The 19,949-nt window shown below is 42.2% G+C and overlaps 2 protein-coding genes and 1 long non-coding RNA gene across 9 annotated transcripts; 2 read left to right on the top strand and 1 right to left on the bottom strand.

The window, feature by feature from the left end:
* Positions 1 to 734: 734 nt before the first annotated feature.
* LOC146577822 (FH1/FH2 domain-containing protein 1) lies at positions 735 to 5,115 on the top strand. Its single transcript, XM_085255395.1, has 9 exons — positions 735 to 1,809; positions 1,940 to 2,080; positions 2,217 to 2,399; positions 3,058 to 3,177; positions 3,253 to 3,414; positions 3,536 to 3,786; positions 4,149 to 4,377; positions 4,470 to 4,578; positions 4,762 to 5,115. Exons 1-9 carry the CDS (start codon positions 1,342 to 1,344, stop codon positions 4,788 to 4,790), a joined length of 1,692 nt encoding a protein of 563 aa, XP_085111521.1. The 5' UTR covers positions 735 to 1,341; the 3' UTR covers positions 4,791 to 5,115.
* A 294-nt stretch (positions 5,116 to 5,409) lies between these two features.
* On the top strand, positions 5,410 to 15,129 carry hnrnpcb (heterogeneous nuclear ribonucleoprotein C b). 6 transcript variants are annotated; one of them, XM_085255481.1, is made up of 11 exons: positions 5,410 to 5,572; positions 6,981 to 7,017; positions 7,799 to 10,066; positions 10,382 to 10,427; positions 11,058 to 11,329; positions 12,090 to 12,162; positions 12,250 to 12,297; positions 12,427 to 12,593; positions 12,684 to 12,797; positions 13,171 to 13,322; positions 14,273 to 15,129. In XM_085255481.1, the coding sequence occupies exons 4-11, from the start codon at positions 10,423 to 10,425 to the stop codon at positions 14,360 to 14,362; spliced, it is 921 nt and encodes a 306-aa protein (XP_085111607.1). In that variant the 5' UTR covers positions 5,410 to 5,572; positions 6,981 to 7,017; positions 7,799 to 10,066; positions 10,382 to 10,422; the 3' UTR covers positions 14,363 to 15,129. The 6 variants fall into 6 exon arrangements, with proteins under 6 accessions (XP_085111607.1, XP_085111625.1, XP_085111616.1 ...); XM_085255490.1 differs by having other exon boundaries at positions 5,411 to 5,572; positions 7,799 to 7,832; XM_085255499.1 differs by lacking the exon at positions 6,981 to 7,017.
* Positions 8,636 to 13,232, bottom strand: LOC146577821 (uncharacterized). 2 transcript variants are annotated; one of them, XR_014889588.1, is made up of 4 exons: positions 12,440 to 13,232; positions 12,063 to 12,143; positions 9,988 to 11,325; positions 8,636 to 9,550 (listed from the first exon to the last, which is right to left on the bottom strand). It is a non-coding gene; the product is annotated as an uncharacterized LOC146577821 (long non-coding RNA). The 2 variants fall into 2 exon arrangements; XR_014889586.1 differs by having other exon boundaries at positions 12,068 to 12,143.
* Positions 15,130 to 19,949: the final 4,820 nt, after the last annotated feature.

The following is a 19,949-nucleotide window of genomic DNA, read 5'->3' as shown; positions in this document are numbered from 1 at the left end:
AATAGACCTCATTTTAGCCAAAATGTCCCTTGAGCCCTACTGCTGCTTGTAGACAGCAGGCCCACTGAACAAGATAAAGTGTAATTAGGAGAGGCTTAATGGCCTTGGGAGGGATCCGCATTAGAGCTGCACGTCGACCATGCAAACGACTCCCTAGAACACAACTGTGTATTTTGTGTTTTGAAATGCTACGATATTAACGATTATAACTTGCAATCTTACAGCAGTGTTTTTGCAGTTATGCTCACTGAACTCTGTTTTTTAAAGTCATTAATTTGTTTTCATTAAGGATTTATTTTCTGTTATGAGATGCTGTTGTACCCATGAATATTTTCTCCATTTTAGCACAAGGTTTAAGCAAAGGATTTACAAGCATGCATGGAATAATGGTGCGTCATTGTGTGCTTTGGCCTAATGTCGTGCAGTTACTGTTTGCTGATTTGTTGTCCACAAAGTTGCATGTAAAATGAAAGCAGGTCAACATTTGGTCAGTTGCACTCTTTTATGTGCTCATAGGGGAGAAGGGGAGGCAAAAGAGGAGGGGATATCACAGATCTTCAGAGGCAGATAGAGAGGTTCTGTATACACAAGTAGCAATACAAACAGGAGATCCAGGCTCGATAAGAAAATTAAGGGAAAGGGTGCAACTCAAATAAGCCGAAATTGATACACCAACGGACGAACGAGTCTCTCTCGCTTCCTCATGAAAGCGCCCTCGTTGTCACTTGGAGAACAACAGAGGAAGATGAATGTCGAGGGACGGCTACAGAGGCACATCATTTGGATATTCAGACAGGCATTCTTTGGATTTTCTCATCAGATTTGGATACAGGACTAAATACAACCTGTCAAAAATTGTAAGAATTTTCCTTTGTCTGAGGCTGTGAGCTTCTGGCACCCAGGCAAGATACCGGTGGACTTTTGGATCAAACACGGCTTGTCATTTTAGATGCGAGGGACAAACGCTACACCCTAAGGCAATTGCAGGTTACGGTGCAGCGAGAACACCCAGAGGTGGTTGAAAAATTGTGACTTGGGTGTGTGAGTTATGCACTTCTGTGGTGGACAAGTGAGGCAGAGCATCCACAGACATTCAGATGGATACAGAGTGTTTGTGAGGTGGTTGTTGAATGCATGGTGAGAAGACAAGGAAGGATTTAAGTTTTGCTTTATGTGACAGATCAAGACGTGTGGAAGAACCTTATTCCTTTTTTTTCTAATATAAAAAAGAAGTTTTCACTTTGGAGTAGCCTTTTATTAAGCAGGAAAAAGTAAGTATAGGTCGCCACGGTAATGGTATTGGATTTTTACTTTTGAGTTACAGGCAGCTTTGAAGGAACAATGAAGGAGCTGGAACAATCCAAAGAGCTGACCTGGGATTTTGACCAATCCTGGAGTTCATTGCTAACACCAGCTGCACGCCTCTGTCTCAACACCTTGGATTTTTCCGACCTCTGGGATGAGGAAGACAGCACAGAGGATGAGGGAACCCTAACAACTATCAAATCATCAATTTGTCTCCGAGCACCTCCGGCGCCCCCTCCTCTTCCTCCCCCACCTCCCCCTCCTCCTTCTCTCGCCTCACCTTTGCCCTCAGCTTCACCTAAAGATGGTACCGTTAAGTCTCGCACTTTGAAGCTTCACTGGAGGGAGCTGCAGAATCTGGCACCGCTCCCCAGGATGACACGCTTTGGGACTCAGACCATTTGGGCCAGACTCGAGCCGGTGAATTTGGATAAAAACCATCTGGAGTACTTGTTTAAGTCTAAAGCCAATAGCAGCAGTCTGAACATTGTTTCAGGGCGGCAGGTGAGACTGATGACAGAGACATCCTTTTGTTCATTCATCCATGTAATTCTGGTTTTCAAATAGCTACAAACTGATGTGCATTATATAGATTAAAATGCCTTAAATCCTTTTTTATTCCCCCTCAACACAGAAGCAGCCATCAATATCGGTGTTGGGAGTGAAGCGCAGCAACATCATAACTATTGCCCTGAGCAGCTTGCCCCCTCCGCGCCTCCTCCCCCCTGCTATCTACAGCATGGACAGCTGTGTGTTAGAAAGAGAGGACATTCAGGTACAGTAAAGGGTAAATCGCCCAGATTTCGAGCTAAAGCATTTTTGTTTGATGAACTACCCAGCAATACCCAGGTAAAATAAAAGGGTTACAAACTAGGTCTAAGATAATCTGTTCTACGCTCATTCCAAAACAGCGTCTTCAGGCACTGATCCCGACTGAAGAGGAACTCTGCCTGATCAAAGAGGCCAAGGCCCAGAACCCTAATGCCTCTCTGGCACCGGCTGAGCTTTGCCTCCTCACTTTGGGGGAAATCCCACACTTGAGCACCAGGCTTCAGCTTTGGGCCTTTGCTCTGGATTACGACTCCTTGGAGAGGGTAAATAAAAATCCAATAATTTCCCACTCACAGATCATTACATAATGAAGCTTTGCCAAGACCCCTTGGTGTCACATTTTTATGCACTCCATCAAACATTTAAGATATTCCCATAGACTTCAGTAAGTCTATAAATAGTCTGGTTTTATCAGTGTTCCTGGATGCATAACAGTGATAACCAAAGAACAGAGACAGAAGCTTGTTGCAGATGGAAGAAGCTTGCATAAAAGTTGCCTAAAAAGGAGCAGCCAAGGCAAGCTCCTCTCGTTGTTTTTCTATGGCACGCCACCACTCCCACCCATGTGCAGTTTTCATTGCTTGTATTCATGCAGTATCATGGTACACTTTGAACAACACACAATATGTCAGATAATAACACATAAAATGTAATCAAACATGATAAACTACACTTTAGTGCACAGTTTGGAGAACCGCAAATAATGTCTTGCAAAGTTGAATGAAAGTGCAGGACAAGAGATGCTGCTGTATAAGGACACTGCACTTATACAAACTAACACAGGTTCTGCAGGGCAAAAACACCACTGTGATGACTTCTCCTAATACATCACCTGACTAAAAATAAAAGATGGATGTGATGGCTCAACTATTCTATATGAACCACCAAAACGCCCTCTAAATGTATACTCCTCTTAAAAAGGAAATTGCTGAGCCTCTCTTCCATCTGAAGTTGGGCATGGAACAACTGGCAGCCAGCCAGACCTTCAAGTACATCCTGGCGACAGTGCTAGCGATCGGTAACTTTCTCAACGGATGTAAGGTGAGTGCATTCCGACGCAAGCTTGATTTTATCCATCTTTCCATTATTTCTTGCAACACATTGTTTTATCCCAAGGCCCGTGGTTTTGAGCTGAGTTACCTGGGGAAGCTGTCTCAGGTAAGGGACACACACACTCGCCAGCCCCTGCTGCACCACGTCTGCGTGTTACTGCTGCAGCTCTATCCAGAATCCTCTGACCTCTACTCGGACATCACCGCGGTTACTAAAGGTGGAAAGGTGTGTGGCTGCATCTGTGGATTTGCATTTGTCTAACACAGCTGATTCATTCTGAAGATCACTTATAGAGTCAGTTAAACCAGCAAACTGTGGAAAGCACAAAACCTTCTCTTCTTTACAGTGTGACTACTCCCAAGTCCAGTCTAACTTTACCCAGCTGGAGAGCCTGTGCAAAGCATCATGGGAGCAGGTGAAGCTGCTGAATAAAGCCGACGAAAAGAGGAAAGGAGGAAAGGGGGAAAAGATGAAAGGGATAGGTGATGAGGCCCTGGCCCCGGACGGTTCGCTCCGTCACAGGCTTCCGAAGATTCTGAAAGAGTGTGAGGAAAGGCTGAAAGTCCTAAGAGCCGTCCATCGTAGGGTTATCAACAGGTACTCTAATCATATTTTAAATGATATTTGTTAGCAAACAAAACATTTTCCATCTCAGTCCTTACTCACATAGGCCAAGCACTTTTTCAAGTTTCACTGCTACTTCCTGAGCCGTGGGGACTATTTGTACAGATGTTTTTCATACAAAGTGTACACATCCACAGCAGTCTGCTAGCAATACAAGGAAAAGCACAAGGAAGTTTTCATTGCAGCATCTTAAGCTTCTTTGTGATAAATTTTATCTGAAAGTTCTCTAGCAATTGGTGGTTTCCAGGAGGCCATGGATCTGCCAGTGGGTATGGCAGACTGACTGACTCCTTACTCAACAAGTCTTTGCTTACACCGTTTTTACTTTTTTCTAGGTTCCACTCTTTTCTCCTGTTCCTTGGCTACTCCCGGGCCATGGTGAGGGACACCAAACCGGAGGACTTCTGCAAAACCATCAGTAACTTTTCCCTGGAGTACAGGACCATGCAACAGGCTATCCTACTGCAGAGAGAAAGAGAGCGGGAGCGACAGAAAAATGCGACCGAAAGCCCGGGTCCAAACACCCCTGTAGGAAAAAGAAAAAATCAACAAACTCCATCAAAGGTTATTACACTAAATTAATTTATACAAAAATATTATAGTCAATTTGTGGGGTATGAGGGCACTATTTTATTAATCCATTCATACTCCTCCAGGACAATGATGAGCAGGGTAGGCTGGAGGAGGTACTGAGAACACCCGAGTCCATGTCAAGATTGGATGTTACTTTGCCTCGAAACAGGAAGAGGATGGCTGACCTCCAAGGTACTTTATATAATATGCTCATTCCATTTTTTGTATATATATATATGTACATGTATATGTATACCCCCCCCCCCCCCCCCCCCCCCAACAGCCCTTTTGAATGTCTCCCTACTTCTGAGGTCTCAGGTTGGCCAGTATGATTGTCACGTGTCACAAATGAATTCCTTTTTGTTTACCTCACAGGTGCATTTTCTCGGAAAATGAAGTGGTGACCCTGCTGACATATGCAGAAGCAATGTGTGATTGTTATTAATGGCATTGTTGTTACACTGCAGCTTTACATTTAGAGCACTATACCAGTAAGAGATTGACAAGCGCATGAGATTTCACATGCTATTCAATGTTAATGAATAAAATGGTTTTGGTAAAATAATGGTTTTGATCAAATACATAAAAATATATTCATTTCTATCTCTGTCTTAATGGAACTAATTCAAATAAACTACAACTTCAACAATCAATTGGATCAAATCTATTGTGTATGTAACATTAACTGAATTTTTCATATTAGCTCCTTAATAAAAAATAAATAAAAGTAAAGACTCAAAATAGAGACTGGCAAGCGTGTCTGTTTTTAGGACTTAACCCCTGCTGCTCTCAACCAGTAAAACACTACAGTTGTGCCTCGGTTTCGGGTTAAAACAAAGCACAGCCATCAATGTTTTAGAGCCACAAACTAGCAGTGTCGTACGTACCGTCGGGTAGTCAATTGATTAGCATACATGAATGTCGTCATCAATGAGCGGCAACGGCAGTGGCAAGAGCACGAAACCTATCAGCGAAGAGATTAAACAGACACGGGCTCAGGATATCCAATCAGAAACTAGGATTCGGAAGCGGGCGTGGCCTTCCCCTGTCGCCAGTGCGAGTCGACGCCATTTCGTGTCCACTGGTTTCAAGGTGATACGTTGAGCCAGCAGCGCTGTAAGCGGATCTTTACCCGTGCAAGTAGAAAGAGCGTTGAATTGTTCTCATTTTTAGTGTTAAACTCCTGGTGAGTATTTTTAAATGAGAGATTTTTTTTTTACCTTTTTACATTTTTTTGTTTTTGTCCTGACTTTGAACCGTCTTTGGGACTTTTTGTTTTTATTTTTAATGTGTTTTTTCCCCTCCTGGCTGGTATTCCTGAGACTGTGTTGGCTGTAGTGACGTACATTTTGTGATGGCACAAACTGCACAGAAACTAGTTTTAAGTAGCTTCCACAACAACATATAGACTTATATATATTTTTTATTATTATTTGTTTTTATTTTTTCGAATACGACATTTTAAAGGCTTGATTTTTGTAGGGATGCCGTGTAAAACTATGATTTATTTGCGTGTGCTCTAATTTCTATGAAGATAAAATATGGAAGGATTTTCTGGACAGTTTTGCCAGAAAGAAAATAAAAGTGTCGCCGTTTTTCTGGGAATATGTTTTTAAATTTTGCATTTTATTCTGGTCCTGTGTTTTGCCTCCACTTGAAACTTGTTATGCGGTCGTTTACAACGAGTCCTAACGACGTATTTTTCCGTTTTCTGTGTGATTTTGGCGGTGCTGAGGCGGTGTGTTTGCCGCAGCTGATCTCAGGAGTCCTGTTATTTTGCAGGCGAGATGTTTTCCCTCTGTGAGAAGCGGGGGCGTTTTTGGAGGAACATTAAAGCAACAGTGCTTTTATGTATCGCACGTTCATGGACGGGGGAGGGAGGGGGGGCTGTAACACTGGCACTACAGAATTATGCATTTGGTAATTTTGATATAATTACTCATTTTTTGTGTTTTAACAATCTTGGCAATGTACTCTGAGCTGTGCAGCTGCTTAGACCTGAAGTGCTCAAGTGGGCCTGCTGTAAGGCAGGCTTATAGACCTATGTGGGTTTTTTTTTTTAGCCTTTCATTGGATTTAAAGCTTTATGAATTAATATTTATATACTAATCAACAAACTTATAATCAATTATGCAACATTTTACAGTGGAAAGTCAATGAAGTCTACTTTTTTTTTTTCTTTTTTTTTTTTTTTGACCCACCTTGCTCTACCCAACTTCCACGGTCCCCAAGTGGGTGTGGTCTGCAGTGAAGTGGCCTTAAGCAGGGGTGTTGTTCTGACCCCTACATGGAGGGCAGGCAGGAGGCCAAAATAAAGCACCCACCGCCCTTTTCGCAGACCACTGATTCCTTTGTGGGTCAGTTTACATTAACATAGAAGCTCAGATAGCAAAATTGTTTTTTTTGTGTTATAAATGATAGTTCAGTGAAGAGATGCAGATTTAAAATGTCAATTTCTCCTTCAGAATCCCTGGTGTTAAAGGTAGTATAACAGCTAATCCAGGTTTATCGTTCTGTAGAATGAAAAAAAGTTAAATGTAATAAAGTTGAAGTCCTACTGAACTCACTATCATGTAATTATTTTTAAATTTCAGGATTTTTCCAGAAGGTATAAAGTAAAAACACTCTTTGGTAGGTACTACATTTTTTTTAATGCAGTACTCATAATTACCTCTAGGGGCACTTGCACTCCAATTTGATAAACACCGGTTTCACAATATTACCAGATCTGTTAAGAATAAAATCTTCATCTTTATTCTAGCTGTACTAAATGGACAGAACTGTACTGTACATCTACAGGAGCTGCTCAGTCATGGTAACCCAGGCCATGAAGCTCCTGGTGCACAGTGTTTGTGCTGATGTTAATGCAAGAGGAGATTTGCAGCTCTGCAGTAATTTGCTTAGCAGGGGTTTTGTGACCTTTAAACATCGGCGACCCCGGTCTGTAACTTTACAACATCGGGCACGCTACTACTTCAAAATGCTTCCATCTTGCAATAACACCACTTAAAGGTGATCGTGGAATATCTAAGATCGAGGAAACCTCATCAGAAGTCCAGTACGTCTGTACTACCTAAAGTGCATATAGTTAAACAGTCATGAGCTGTAATAAGTATCTTTATTGTAGATGTGATTTTTAAAATGTCTAATCATATTTTTCCATTAGTGTTTTTAAATTTTGGTTTAAGAAGAAATTCCTTGGAAAACTTGACTTCTCATATTCCCGGATCTCTTGTCACCGCAGTGTGATGTAGAGCTCACAACTTATCCTAAATAAGTGATGAGCCGCTTTTGTAGCGTTCATGTTTTTTGCCCTGACGTTTTCTCCCCTGCTTGTTGTGATGACAGCATCAGAACAGTCTAGAAACCTTCTTTTCTAATTTCTACCTTTTTTTTTGTTTCCCCCGTTTAGTTTTTGAAGCCACTTTTTTCAGCAGCAGCAAATCGTAAGTTGGTCTACACTTTTTTGTTTTTTCACCTCAACTTTTGCATCATTTTTTTTAATATATTACTCCACTTTCACCCCTTTTTGGCATTAGTCTATTTTCTACCTCCCCCACCACCCCCTTTTTTTCTTTTTTGTTTAAAAGTAGAGAGTAGTTCGGGGGGCTTTGGGTGCTGTAAAAGAAGAGAAATCAGCCACTTAATTTTCAAACTGTTTGGCCCTAATGGCCTCATAAATGCGCCTCCCAGTTTGTGATAATCAGATGCATCATGCTGTTGATTGTGAGTGGCCCAGTTTGTGTTGGAGCTGATTGCTGGATAACACCTCTTCAAATCTTCCCACATAAAGTGCTTAGATGAAGGAAAAGCACCGACAGAGACCAAAAAGAGGACTGTTTCTCCTTCTTTGGAGTGATTTTTTTCCCCTGTTCTTTTTGTTGTGAGTGTGCATGTTAATTGACAAATTAAAAAGTGCTCCATTACTTACGTAAACACAAAGTTGCCTGCTCTATAAGAGGCAATTATCTGTCCCTAAAGTGGCTTTTTACTGCAGCATGCAAGGGAAATAACCTTAATGAGTGACTAATTCAGTAATCACTAAACACTGATTTTTTTTTCTGCCCCTTTTTTTCTTTTTTTTTAAATTCAGATATTTTTTTAACAAGTTCCATTTCACCTTTTCACCTCCATCATCTCTGATCTGATTTGGAAAACAAATCAAAAGAACCTCTGGTGACGACCACGTCGCCACTTTCTGCTCCCTGAATGTGTATTAAAAAAACCTCTAGCAGAGCTGCTCTTGTCATTTTGTCTCGTCTGTCTTCAAGCATGAATCCTGAGAGCTGCAGTGTGTTGTCACAGTTGAAGCACAAACACAAATCCAACACTCAGAGGGAAGCTGAACAGTGAACAGGTTTTTTATGGAGTTGTAAAATGAGGCCCAGATGAGGCAGTGGATAAGAAAAGTTCCACAGAGGTGTGTTGAGCCATTAATGAGTGACTATAATAAGCAGTTGTTCCTGAATAATGAGCCCCCACATGTTGAATTTAGAATTAAATCACAAGGGGACCACAAACTATCATGCAATTGAATAGAACTGGAAACGTAACAGGCCTGCAGTGAATGCTAGTTAAAGGAAGTGAACACAAATGGCTCCAAATATCATTACACATAAAAGACAAACAAGGTCCTCCAATTGATGGGCATGTGCCCAAAGATTTGAAAATTGCAAAATTGGTGTTTGCAAGATATTTGCCTGTTTCAGTCCAAACACAAGCTTCCCATCCACATGCCTGTAACATACAAGGGTTTAATGTTCCTTTCTCCATCTTGTGTGTAAATATAACTTGACTGGTTGTGTTTAGCATCAGATATTCAGATCACACTAGAGTGCACGTGTGCCTTGATATTCTTGCCTAAACCCCCCACAAAGCTTTAGAAACATAAGCTAAAGAGGCCACAGTTGTCCCCGGCACCTCCTGAACACGCCCCATGTTGTAGACGTCCTGTCAGCTCGCCAAACAGTAGACGCATCCTGGCCAAAATCATGCAGTGGCAAGCAGCGCTTTCAGCTGTGGCCGGAATGCTGTAAACTGTAATCCTCTGCTAGGAGTCACCAGCCAGAGCGGGGAGAGGCTGCTGGGCGCCGTTGTTTTGGCAGCTGAGGCGTGACTTTGCAGTAGCTGAAGTGGTGGATAATGAGATGAATGACTCTGGGGACTGAGCAAAGAAGATCATTTCCCGCATGCTGGGGTTTAAAGTTTACTACAGAATTGTGACCAGAATAAAATAAAGACTTCTTATGAAATCACCCTTTTCCTGTAGTGTCGCTTTGACACTGCATTCAGGGACTTGTCCCCCTCTCCTGCAGTGTTACATAACTTTGCAGTATTGGCCACTGGTGAGACAGCAATCCAGCAACAGTGTGGCAAGACTGTACTAATTAAAATCAACGCTGGTACGCCACTGACTGCATGCATACACTGTGCGTTTATGCAGAACAGCAACAGGAGAAGCTTCCAAAACTGCACCGATGCAAGTGAAACATGACGTGATGCAAAACTTTCATGTCAGCAGAGCCGTCAGAGGGGACTCTAACATGTGGCAGCCAACATGGCGGATTGTTACTGGCATACACCGAAAGAAGGGGATCGTACCTGCAGACTCGCGAAGTGCACATGACGCAAACTTCCTGGTGTGCGACGATCCAATTTTGATGCAGTCGGCACTTCAGAGGTTGCTGTGTTTATTAAGCTGTACAACACATTTTATAAGCTTTGTCCAGCTGCTGTAATGCAAAGAAAATCATTTTAGCTTCTTCACCCTCTGTGGAGGATGAAGGTTATTGGATTTGCTCACGAGTGAATATGCTTGTTTTTGTCATAACAATTTATCCCACAGGTTTTTAAAATATTTTAACACCTCTTTCCATTTTAATCCCCTTTTTTGGCCAAATATGAGGAAAAATCCTATCTTTTGGAGGTGTAGCAAAAATCCCCCCCACAGTCTCCATGTTTCATAGCTTCTCCACGATCCTCTTCTCTCCAACAGACACAGACAGGCAGACCTCCACCGACCCGAGTACAGACACAATGGAGTGAGTGCTGGCTGCTTCATGACCCGATCACACTGTCTACTCTGTCTAGTATCTATTTTTAGATGCTCTTGATAGTGCAAACTTGCAGTTAGTGTGTAAGGGGTAAGAAGCACAACTTAAAGTTCCTTGTGCGTAACAGTAATTGCAGTGGCATTCTCATATGATTATAATGAGGCTATTATGTAATTAGAGATAAATGAACTCAGTTTGATTAAAGAGAATTAATACCTGTATTCACAATGACGAAGCATGTGAAGCTTTTCATACACAAAATGCCAAAAATTAGTTGGAACGGCTGCTGGTTTTAACATTTTAGAAGTCAGGTTTTCATCTTTGGATGTTTTATAAACTATTAGATCAAAAGAAATTCATCAATAATCAATTCACTGACTATCATTCTGAATTCTCAAAGGCAGTGTGATTCAAGTCATACCGTTAAAGAACTTGAAGGTTCAACACTCACACTGACCTTTGAGCAGAGATTATCATTAAACTTTAGTACAAGACAAATCTATATCACACATTCTTGTTTCTCTAAACACTGCTGACCTCCACATGCTGACCTGCTTTTCTTTCCCCACTGCTATCTTCACCCATGCACTCACCCTTCTCTTTCTGCCTCCCTGCCAGTTGGTCATCATCCTCCTCCTCCAGCCTGATGGCCAGCAGCAACGTGACCAACAAGACCGACCCCCACTCCCTCAACTCCCGCGTCTTCATCGGCAACCTCAACACCCTGCTGGTCACCAAGGCTGATGTGGAGGCGATCTTCTCCAAGTACGGCAAGATCTTCGGCTGCTCCGTCCACAAGGGCTACGCCTTCGTCCAGTACTCCAACGAGAGGAACGCCAGGGCCGCCGTGGCCGGGGAGGACGGCCGCATGATCGTTGGACAGGTGCTAGGTGAGATGGAGGAAAAAAACAGCATGTTAAGGTATTGCTTGGTAATGTCACTGAAGAATAAAGCAAGTTAACCAATAATATAATACTATTTGCACTACATTAAAGACTTTTGGAAGTGTTAGATAGTATATTTTGTTACCATATTTTGTGATCTAGGTATGCCTCCTTCTGTGCAGCGTATATGTGATATAGGTAAAGTTGTGGCAGTAGCTTTATATTTACTGCACTGAAAGCAAAATCAGTCTTTCTAATTTGGCAGGAAAGCAAATGAATACATTTTCCAACCTCCTATTTTTCTAATCACGAGTGCATTTAGAAAATTGTATGGAGACACAAAGTATAGGCTGTAAATATGTTCACTCCCTGACTTGTATCTGTTACAATGTGCAGTTTATTTGCTCACCTACAGATTAAAATCTGGGACGTCCTTCCCATTTCACAGTTTAAACACATGCTGCTGCCCTCTAGTGTTACAATCAAGTAAAATGAAGTAAAGAAAGAGGAGAGTTGCTTCATATCCACTCTGAACAAGAGCAGAGGAGCCTCTCTGTTGTTCAGGCAAATAAAAATAAATGTGAGGACTTATTTGCCGATACAGTCTGTTAGAGGTAAAACCTGCACTAGTCTGACAAAAATAACATACCAGATGGAGATGTGGTGTGATGTGTTTGATGAAATTTCACACATTCTCTCCCATAGCGTTTTTCTTTCCTGGATTTCTAGTCCATCCTACCTTACCTCGATGTTTCTCCTCCTACAGACATCAATCTGGCAGGTGAACCGAAGCCTCATAGATCGAAGACAGTGAAGCGATCTGCAGGAGACATGTACAGGTGTGTGCATGCTGCTTTGCTCTCAGTCACAGTGCAGCAGCTTTAGCACATTGCTGGCTAATCTTTCTGTCCCCTCTCTTTTCACAGTTCATCTTTTGATTTGGACTACGACTTCCAAAGAGATTACTATGACAGGTAAGCAGTTTATTCTTTACACATGTAAGAATAATCTGCCTGCTGCTCAGCACATTTTTGGCCAGCTGGGGGGTTGTAAAGCAGCTTGCAGAGCCAGTAAGCTCAACACTTTGATGCTCTCCTTCTCAGAATGTACTCCTACCAGTCCCGGGTGCCTCCTCCTCCTCCCCCTCTGTCCCGCGCGGTCATCCCCTCCAAACGTCCCAGGGTGAGCCTGAGCAGCGGAGGGAGCCGACGAACCAAGACCAGCTTCTCCTCCTCCTCCTCCAAGAGCAGCCAGAGAACTTCACGTACAAGTAGGTTCCTCACAGAGTCATCCATGCCGTCTTTACTGGTGACTTCCAAAGGTCATCTCAGTAGTGGCTTATCCCATACTTCCCCTACAGTGAAGGCAGATGATCTACAGACCATAAAAAGGGAGCTTACACAGATCAAACACAAGGTGGACTACCTGTTGGAGAGCTTAGACCACATGGAGAAGGACCACAGCAAGAAATCAGGTGGGTCCTACTTTGATTTTAGGGCTGCCAGGAATCACGTCAACAGCCTAAAAACCTCCAAGAATGCATTTACAAACAGACACGTGTACGTGATTATTTACTTGTCAGGTTGGCATTAGCTAATACCAGTTCAAGCAAAGTCCACTTCTTCCAAAAGAGAAGATGTCATTTTTTTTCACAAATATATTCTCTGTGACTCACGCTGCACAAAGATGAGTCATGGAGGTGCTTATGCAAATGTTAAATATACATTTCATGCACCCAGCGCCATCAGTTATATAAACGTTCCAGGTATGGAGCAGACTGGCAGAAACAGAAAAATCAGCTTTTTATTTGAGTGTTTTTGTGTGTTTTCTTTCCACCCTCTACTCAGAGATGAAAAGCTCCAAACCTGAGCCAGGTGAAGTGTCTCCTCTTCACTCATCTACCTCCAGCAAGAAGGAAGACAGTCTGAAGAGGGGCAAAGAGAGCCGGGAGCTGAATGACTCAGAGGAGGAGGGAGACCTGCTGGAGGATGAAGATGAGGTGAGGACAGGGGGAAAAGGAAAGGAGGACATCAGCAGCTGTTTTAAACAAGTTGTTGTATGCACATAGTTTGTTTTCAGCTATTATTCAACAGGCGAATTTAGTGCAAAGAACCTAACATGATTTATTTTTAAAACCATAAATCCAAAAAAGTTGGGATGATGTTAAAATATAAATAAAATTATTTCCAAAAACCATAAAACAATATTTCTTTCATAGTAGAGCAAAGGAAATATCAGATGTTTAAAGCTGGACATTTTACTGTTTTGTGAAAAATAGAAGCTCATTTTACCGGTCCGTGAGTCGTTTGGTACCGGGCCACGAGAGTTGAGGCTCAGGTGTGAAATGTATGGTTTTCAGGGTTTTTATCGGTTTTCAGCGTTATTTTGTTATCGTTTTAATCGTTAACTCGGTTTTCCTGGGTCTTTTCACGTGTGTTATGAATAAATCTTCTTTTTTTTCGGTACCAGTACTAGTTTTATTTTGTTGTATTTATCCGCGACACCTTAAAGGCCGGTCCGTGAAAATATTTTCGGGCATAAACCGGTCCGTGGCGCAAAAAAGGTTGGGGACCGCTGATCTACAGAGCATAACGTCATCAAAAGATTCAGAGCATAAGGCCAAAGACCAGTATTGATCTTCGGGCCCTGAGGCAGCACTGCATTAAAAACAGACATGACTGTGTCATGGAAATCACTGCATGGGCTCAGAAACACTTTTAGAGATGTGGAAAAGCTTCATAAGTGCTGAAAGGTATACAGATGAAGTCTTTGTCGGCAGAGGCCTTGCATACGTTGTAGATATATATTGATCATAATCATTGCATTTGATAGTTATACTTACATTTTACACACCGTCCCAACTACTGTGGAGTTTGGGCTTCATTTGCTTGATCCATGTGTCAAATACTGACGTTAACCTTTGTCCTGTGTGTGTGTCCCTGTGTGCAGACGAAAAGCAGAGGGAGAGAGGACGATGATGATGATGAAGGTGAGCAGGAGGAAGGAGAAGACGATAGTGCTAACGGAGATGAATCCTGAATGTGAAACACACACACTCACATTTCTCCACACCAGACTTGTACACAGTGGTCATGTCTGCTGAACTGACTGGACAGTTATTTACATCATATGGTAGCTATCACTCCTCTCATGTACAAATTCACAGATATGAGAAGTACTTGTTTCAGAATTTTCTTTCAAGTCGGGAAGGTAAATATACTCTTTTTTTTTTTTATTTGACTTTTTATATGAACATGTTTCTGCTTCTTTCACATAAACAGCAAACTCAGCCGAGCTTAACTGTAACGTTTTATGTGTTTGAACGATTTGTCACAACGGATTAAAGAACTGATTGAAAAATCGAGTCCCTTACCAGCTATTAGCTAGCTAGCTCAAGTGCCGCGGTTTGAACTAGTGTGTAGTCTTTAATGTTGGTGGGCTCCTGCTAGACGTTTTAACATTTAAAATGTATTGCTGATCCAGCTGCTGCACAGCTGCCTCCTAACCAGCAGGTGGCAGTGTGTCCCAATAAGTGGCCCACACAAAGGCCACAAAGAGTACTTCTTTTGTTCTCAGAAAATCTTGGACTTCTGCTTGTCGGATAATGCCACAAGCATGTGCTCGTTTGTGGCCACACAGATCCTCACTGGTCCTGAAATAGTCTTGTGTGCTGCGGAGGTGTGATGACCTTTACTGACCTTGACTTGTGTAATGCAGTGATGCTCCATGTTTGTTTGTGTCCGTCTCTTCTGTTTCCTGTTTCATCTGACTGCACTGGTAAAAGTGAATAAACATGTTTTCCAGTGTGGAGCCTCTGTGAGCCTTTCATCCAGTCCAGATGCACACAGTCGCTGTGGCATTCAGGTGGGGCTAAATCAATGAACTGAACTGAGAAACTGCGTTATGCAACAGTGTGCTGAGTTGACAGGTTGAGGCTTCAGTGAGCAGGATTTTTATAACTAATTTGGTATTTTCTCATATACCTCCAGGTCCATGTAGTTAGTTTTAGTTCTAAAATTCCTACAAAGGTTTGTTAACAGCTGTGCACACTGACCCTTCACATCACACAAGACTTGTGACTCAGCTGGTCGAGCGGCTTGTCTACCAATTAGAAAGAAAGCAGATTGATCGCGGGCTCCTGTACTCTTCAGGCTGCATGCCAAAGTGTCTTTTGGGCAAGATGCAGAAGCCCGAGTTGCTCCTGATGCATCCATTGGAGTGAGTGTGTGAACGTGAAAGTGCTGTATGAATACTGTATTTTTCGCACTATACGGCGCACTTAAAATTAAATTTTCTCAAAAATATACAGCTTACAATCCGGTGCGCCTTATGTTTGAATTCTGGTTGTGCTTACTGACCTCAAAACGATTTTATGTGGTACACAGCGCTCAAAAATCTGTCAAAAAATGTTTTAGTGCAACTTTGGTAATCTACGAAGCCGCATCACTTGATGGATTGTTGGAGCATTATGGCTACTGTAGTCAGGAGCCTCGCGGAGTAATCTGGGTCCAAAACGCCGTCAGCTTCAGGTCCCAAAATCAAACGATCACTGCGGCATCACTGAGTTAAAAACTGTCTAAATTCTTTCATCTTTAATAAAATGATCAGCGTTGCTGCTTTACCAGGTGTAACGATTAAGTTTAATATCCAGGCAGAATGTATTAAATTTAACTGAGTTAGAAGTCAGCAGGAAGTTAGCTCACTTGTTTCCACCTAAACATGCTATATCATGTTTAGGTGGAAAATAAATCAAGGCACTAAAAGGCATCATTCCCATCATTGAAAACTTAGAAATCGGTTTCTATGACAGGTAAGCAGTTTATAAGTACTGTAGTAAGGTTTAAAACTACTTAAAAAGACACACAGACTCAAAGTAACTGGCAAAAGTGTCTATTTCGAGTCACTTTTGCCAGGTGTTCTGGGAATCCATCCTACCCATTGTTTCTACACATGCGCACAACATGAAATTAAGTGCCAAACCGTCTTACCTTTGTAAATGTGACGTACAAGCATACTTTAACAGCTATAATTAAGTGGCAAATCATCCTACCTTTGTGAATATGAGCTAGAAACATACTCTGACGGGTAACATTACGTGCCAAACCATGCTACCTTTGAGAATGTGACCTACAAGCATACTTTAACGGGTAAAATGAAGTGGCAAACCGTCCTGGCTTTATGAATGTGGGCTACAAGCATACTCAGATGGGCAAAGTTAAGTGGCAAACCGTCATACCTACTTACATTTGTGCTGGAGTTACTCTGCGACAGCAGAAATGTGTCAGAACACCGGTCCCAAGTCCACAAAGGGGGAGGGTCAGAATTGTGACATTGAAAAAAACAATAATTGCTAAAAAAAAAACAAAAAAACATAAACATATTTTAAATGCTTTTGGGTGTTTTTTACTCACTTCATGTCTCTTCCACAATGTTATTTCTCTCTCCTACGTCTGTTACAATTACCTGCGCATGACCAATTATGCAAATTAGGCGATTACATCATTTAGCGAGTTCCAGCGACTTTTAGGACAGCCAATAGCATTTTTCTTACTGAGGAGTTGGCAACATTACAGCTATCACTTCCAACATAAATGAAGACAGAACTAAACAGCAGTGACATTTGGTTACTTAAGTTGGACTAGCTGGTATATAATGATGTGCTACGTGACCGCTAGTGACACAGCTATGTTAGCATAACAAACAGGTGAAGCTGGAGGATGAATGCTAACTTTTTTTCCACTCAATAAAAATTAACGTGACGGTTCCCGATGGTTAGGGACAAATGCAATCGCAGGTCAGGATGCTGTAAAAAGACCAAACTTCAGTCAGAAGAACAACTGAAATAATCAACTCGAGGTCATTAATATACTGCAACAACATGGGAATAGAGCAGCTGCGAGAGAATTCAACATTAATGAATGAATGGTACAGAAGTGGAGGAAGCAAAAATATTTATTCACTGGATATAAAAGGTGATCTCTTCGAAAAGGAAAGTCACAACGAGCTCTCCTTAGAACACACAGATGTTCTCAAGGTAGGTACGACTTTTTTAACTTTCATCACTGAGCACCCCGACCTAATTAAGCACACAGGAAAAAGCAACAGAAACCGAATCTCATGTCAGACACCAAAATCTGCAGGAAGCTATGGAGCCTGTTTGCCCAGAGCTTAATGAATACGCGTCGATGCTGCTTCCTTGTTAATATATGTCACGCAGCTTGGAGAACTTAAAGCTCTGTGATAAATGGAGGAACGTGAAGCCGGCAGGGATAAAGAGGAGGAACAACTAATCAATAAGCGGCGGGCCTTGGGGTGAAGGGTGAATAATGGGGGGGGGGGGTATGGCAGACAAGCAGGGTGAGACTGATAATGATAGTATAGATGATGGATGGATGGATGCACAGGTCACAGAAGAGTGGAGACAGATGGAGGAGGCGCTAACAGATGGAGAGATGACAGGAAGAGCGGAAGGAGGGAAGGGGGCGGGAAAATGTGATAGTGGTCTAACAGTTAAACAGTTAAAGTGAGTGATTGCAGAGTGGTTTGAGCTCGGAAGGTCCTGAAACACTGTTGCACAGGATGGAAGATGGAAAACATTACTTTTTTATATCGGAGGCTTAAAGTTTTTCTGAAACTGTACTTCCGGGCCTCCGTTTAGATAATCGACTGAAGAGAATATCAAACAGTCCCATTACACAGCAGGTAACACTGTTGCCCTTGTGTTCCTTGCAACAAATGACAGCATTTTCAAGGAAGCTGCGTCACTCACCGTTGCAGCTGCGACAATGAGTTGATCATCAACACGTTTTTGAATGCCCACTCTCTGTTCGCATGCTTGCACCACACCGTGTCTTCAAATCAGTTAAAAATTGAGGTTAAAGCATGAACTCGCATGACTTGAGCACCGTTAACATGCTGTTATGTTATAGATGCCTTGAAAGCACTTCAAACTGGCGCAGTGAAGGTGAGTATGCCTAATAACACACGAGGTTCCCGACAATACCTGAAATTGTGTTAAATGAAGCAGTTCAGGTGACGATGTCCGTCTGCACGACCTCGCCCGCATACTGTCTGGGCACACGCCACACTGTATGACTGTAACTAAGTGAGCATGAATGAAATTAAAGTGGTGACATTGCAGTGGGTTGTTAACACTCTACAGAGGTGTGAGCTCTATTATCTGGGGAACATTTCCCAGCCCAGCAGACTTGGTGGGCCTGCAGCACAGAAGAGCTTCTTCACAAGCAGCCGCAGTTGTTCTCACTTTCTGGTTTTGTCATTTACGAACATACTCCGCAAAGACTTCACGTGTTTAGATCGTTGTCCTTCACACATTTGGGTGGCACTTTGTGAAAACACACTTACTTCACTTTGAGTTCCTAAAATCTTTCTGCAGTGCCGTTTATGACTGATTTTCTTACATCAGCTCATTTTTATGCGGTTCAAATACAGTGGAACCCCGACTTACGAATACCCCATTTAACGAAAAATTCAAGTTACGAAGGCACTTAACAGCAATATTTCTGCCCGTGTTACGGCAAAATGCCCGCGTAACGAAATCCGCTGGCTCTGATTGGCTGAGCCCACAATGCCCACAATGCCTTCCAAATCATGTGACAACCTCTTGGCATTTGTACTTCGCTGTTCCACTTGAACGACATATTGTTGTTGCAGTTAGCAATTAGCCTATAGCCTATCGTTCACTCAAAAGGCGCGATGGGTGCTTCAACTTACGAAAATTTTTGACTTATGAAAGACCCTTGGGAACAAATTAATTTCGTAAGTTCCACTGTATTTGAATGCGCACATGGTTAATGGTACAGTTGCAGGAAAAACTGGACACCATCACACAGCCATAATTACGGCGTCTGTGGGTGATGAACTTGAGATTCAAAGACAGATCTGCAACCGTTAACTTCAACTGCCGTCTTCAAAGCAACTCTGATGATGATAAAACAGCAGTAATATAAATTCAGCCTGCTATGGGTTTGCAGTGAATTGGATCAAGTTAGTTGCATGCAATCTGTTTGAGCAAATGCGTCAATTAGCCATGAAAAGTCAGCAAAATATTGCAGCTCAATCGCAGATTCAATTTTTTTCTTTTTCCAATATGTACTGCTTCTTGACCTTAGTAAACCATGTGCACTAGGTCGCAGGTTTGATTCCGGCCCATCCAGAAAGAAGTCTCAACACCAAAGCAACAGCTAAATGAGTAGCAGCCTTGTTCTCAATTTGACTCTACTGAAGCATTTAGTGCCTGATAGTTCATTAAAAATGTACCTCTGCTTTAAACCATTAAGTCACTCTATCCTGTGACTGTACTGAGAACAATACTGCAGACAAGTCACCAGAAAAACAGCCATAAATCATTGTTGTAGTGGTCTTTGTGTCACGTACAACAGGAAAGGTGTAAACAGTGTTCATGAAAGGCTGTAGTGCTTTCAGGTGTGTCAGCTGAGCCCACCTAGAACAACCTGAACCAGCTTTCACAACTAAACTGTGGCCAAGCGATCCATCTTTCTTTTAGCATTGCTTATGCTTGTGTTTTGTGTTATGCAGTCATGCACGGTCATGCACATATGCAAATATCGTATGTAACCATTGGCTGAGCTAGTAGCATTGGAGT

Source organism: Mchenga conophoros, linkage group LG3 (genome assembly GCF_057382185.1).
Source record: "Mchenga conophoros isolate Kocher_MC1m ecotype Shallow Benthic linkage group LG3, M_conophoros_male_GT1.1, whole genome shotgun sequence".
In the NCBI taxonomy this organism is placed as follows: Eukaryota; Metazoa; Chordata; class Actinopteri; order Cichliformes; family Cichlidae; genus Mchenga; species Mchenga conophoros.
Note: the sequence above shows the minus strand (reverse complement) of the source record. Positions and strands in the feature narration are given on the sequence as shown.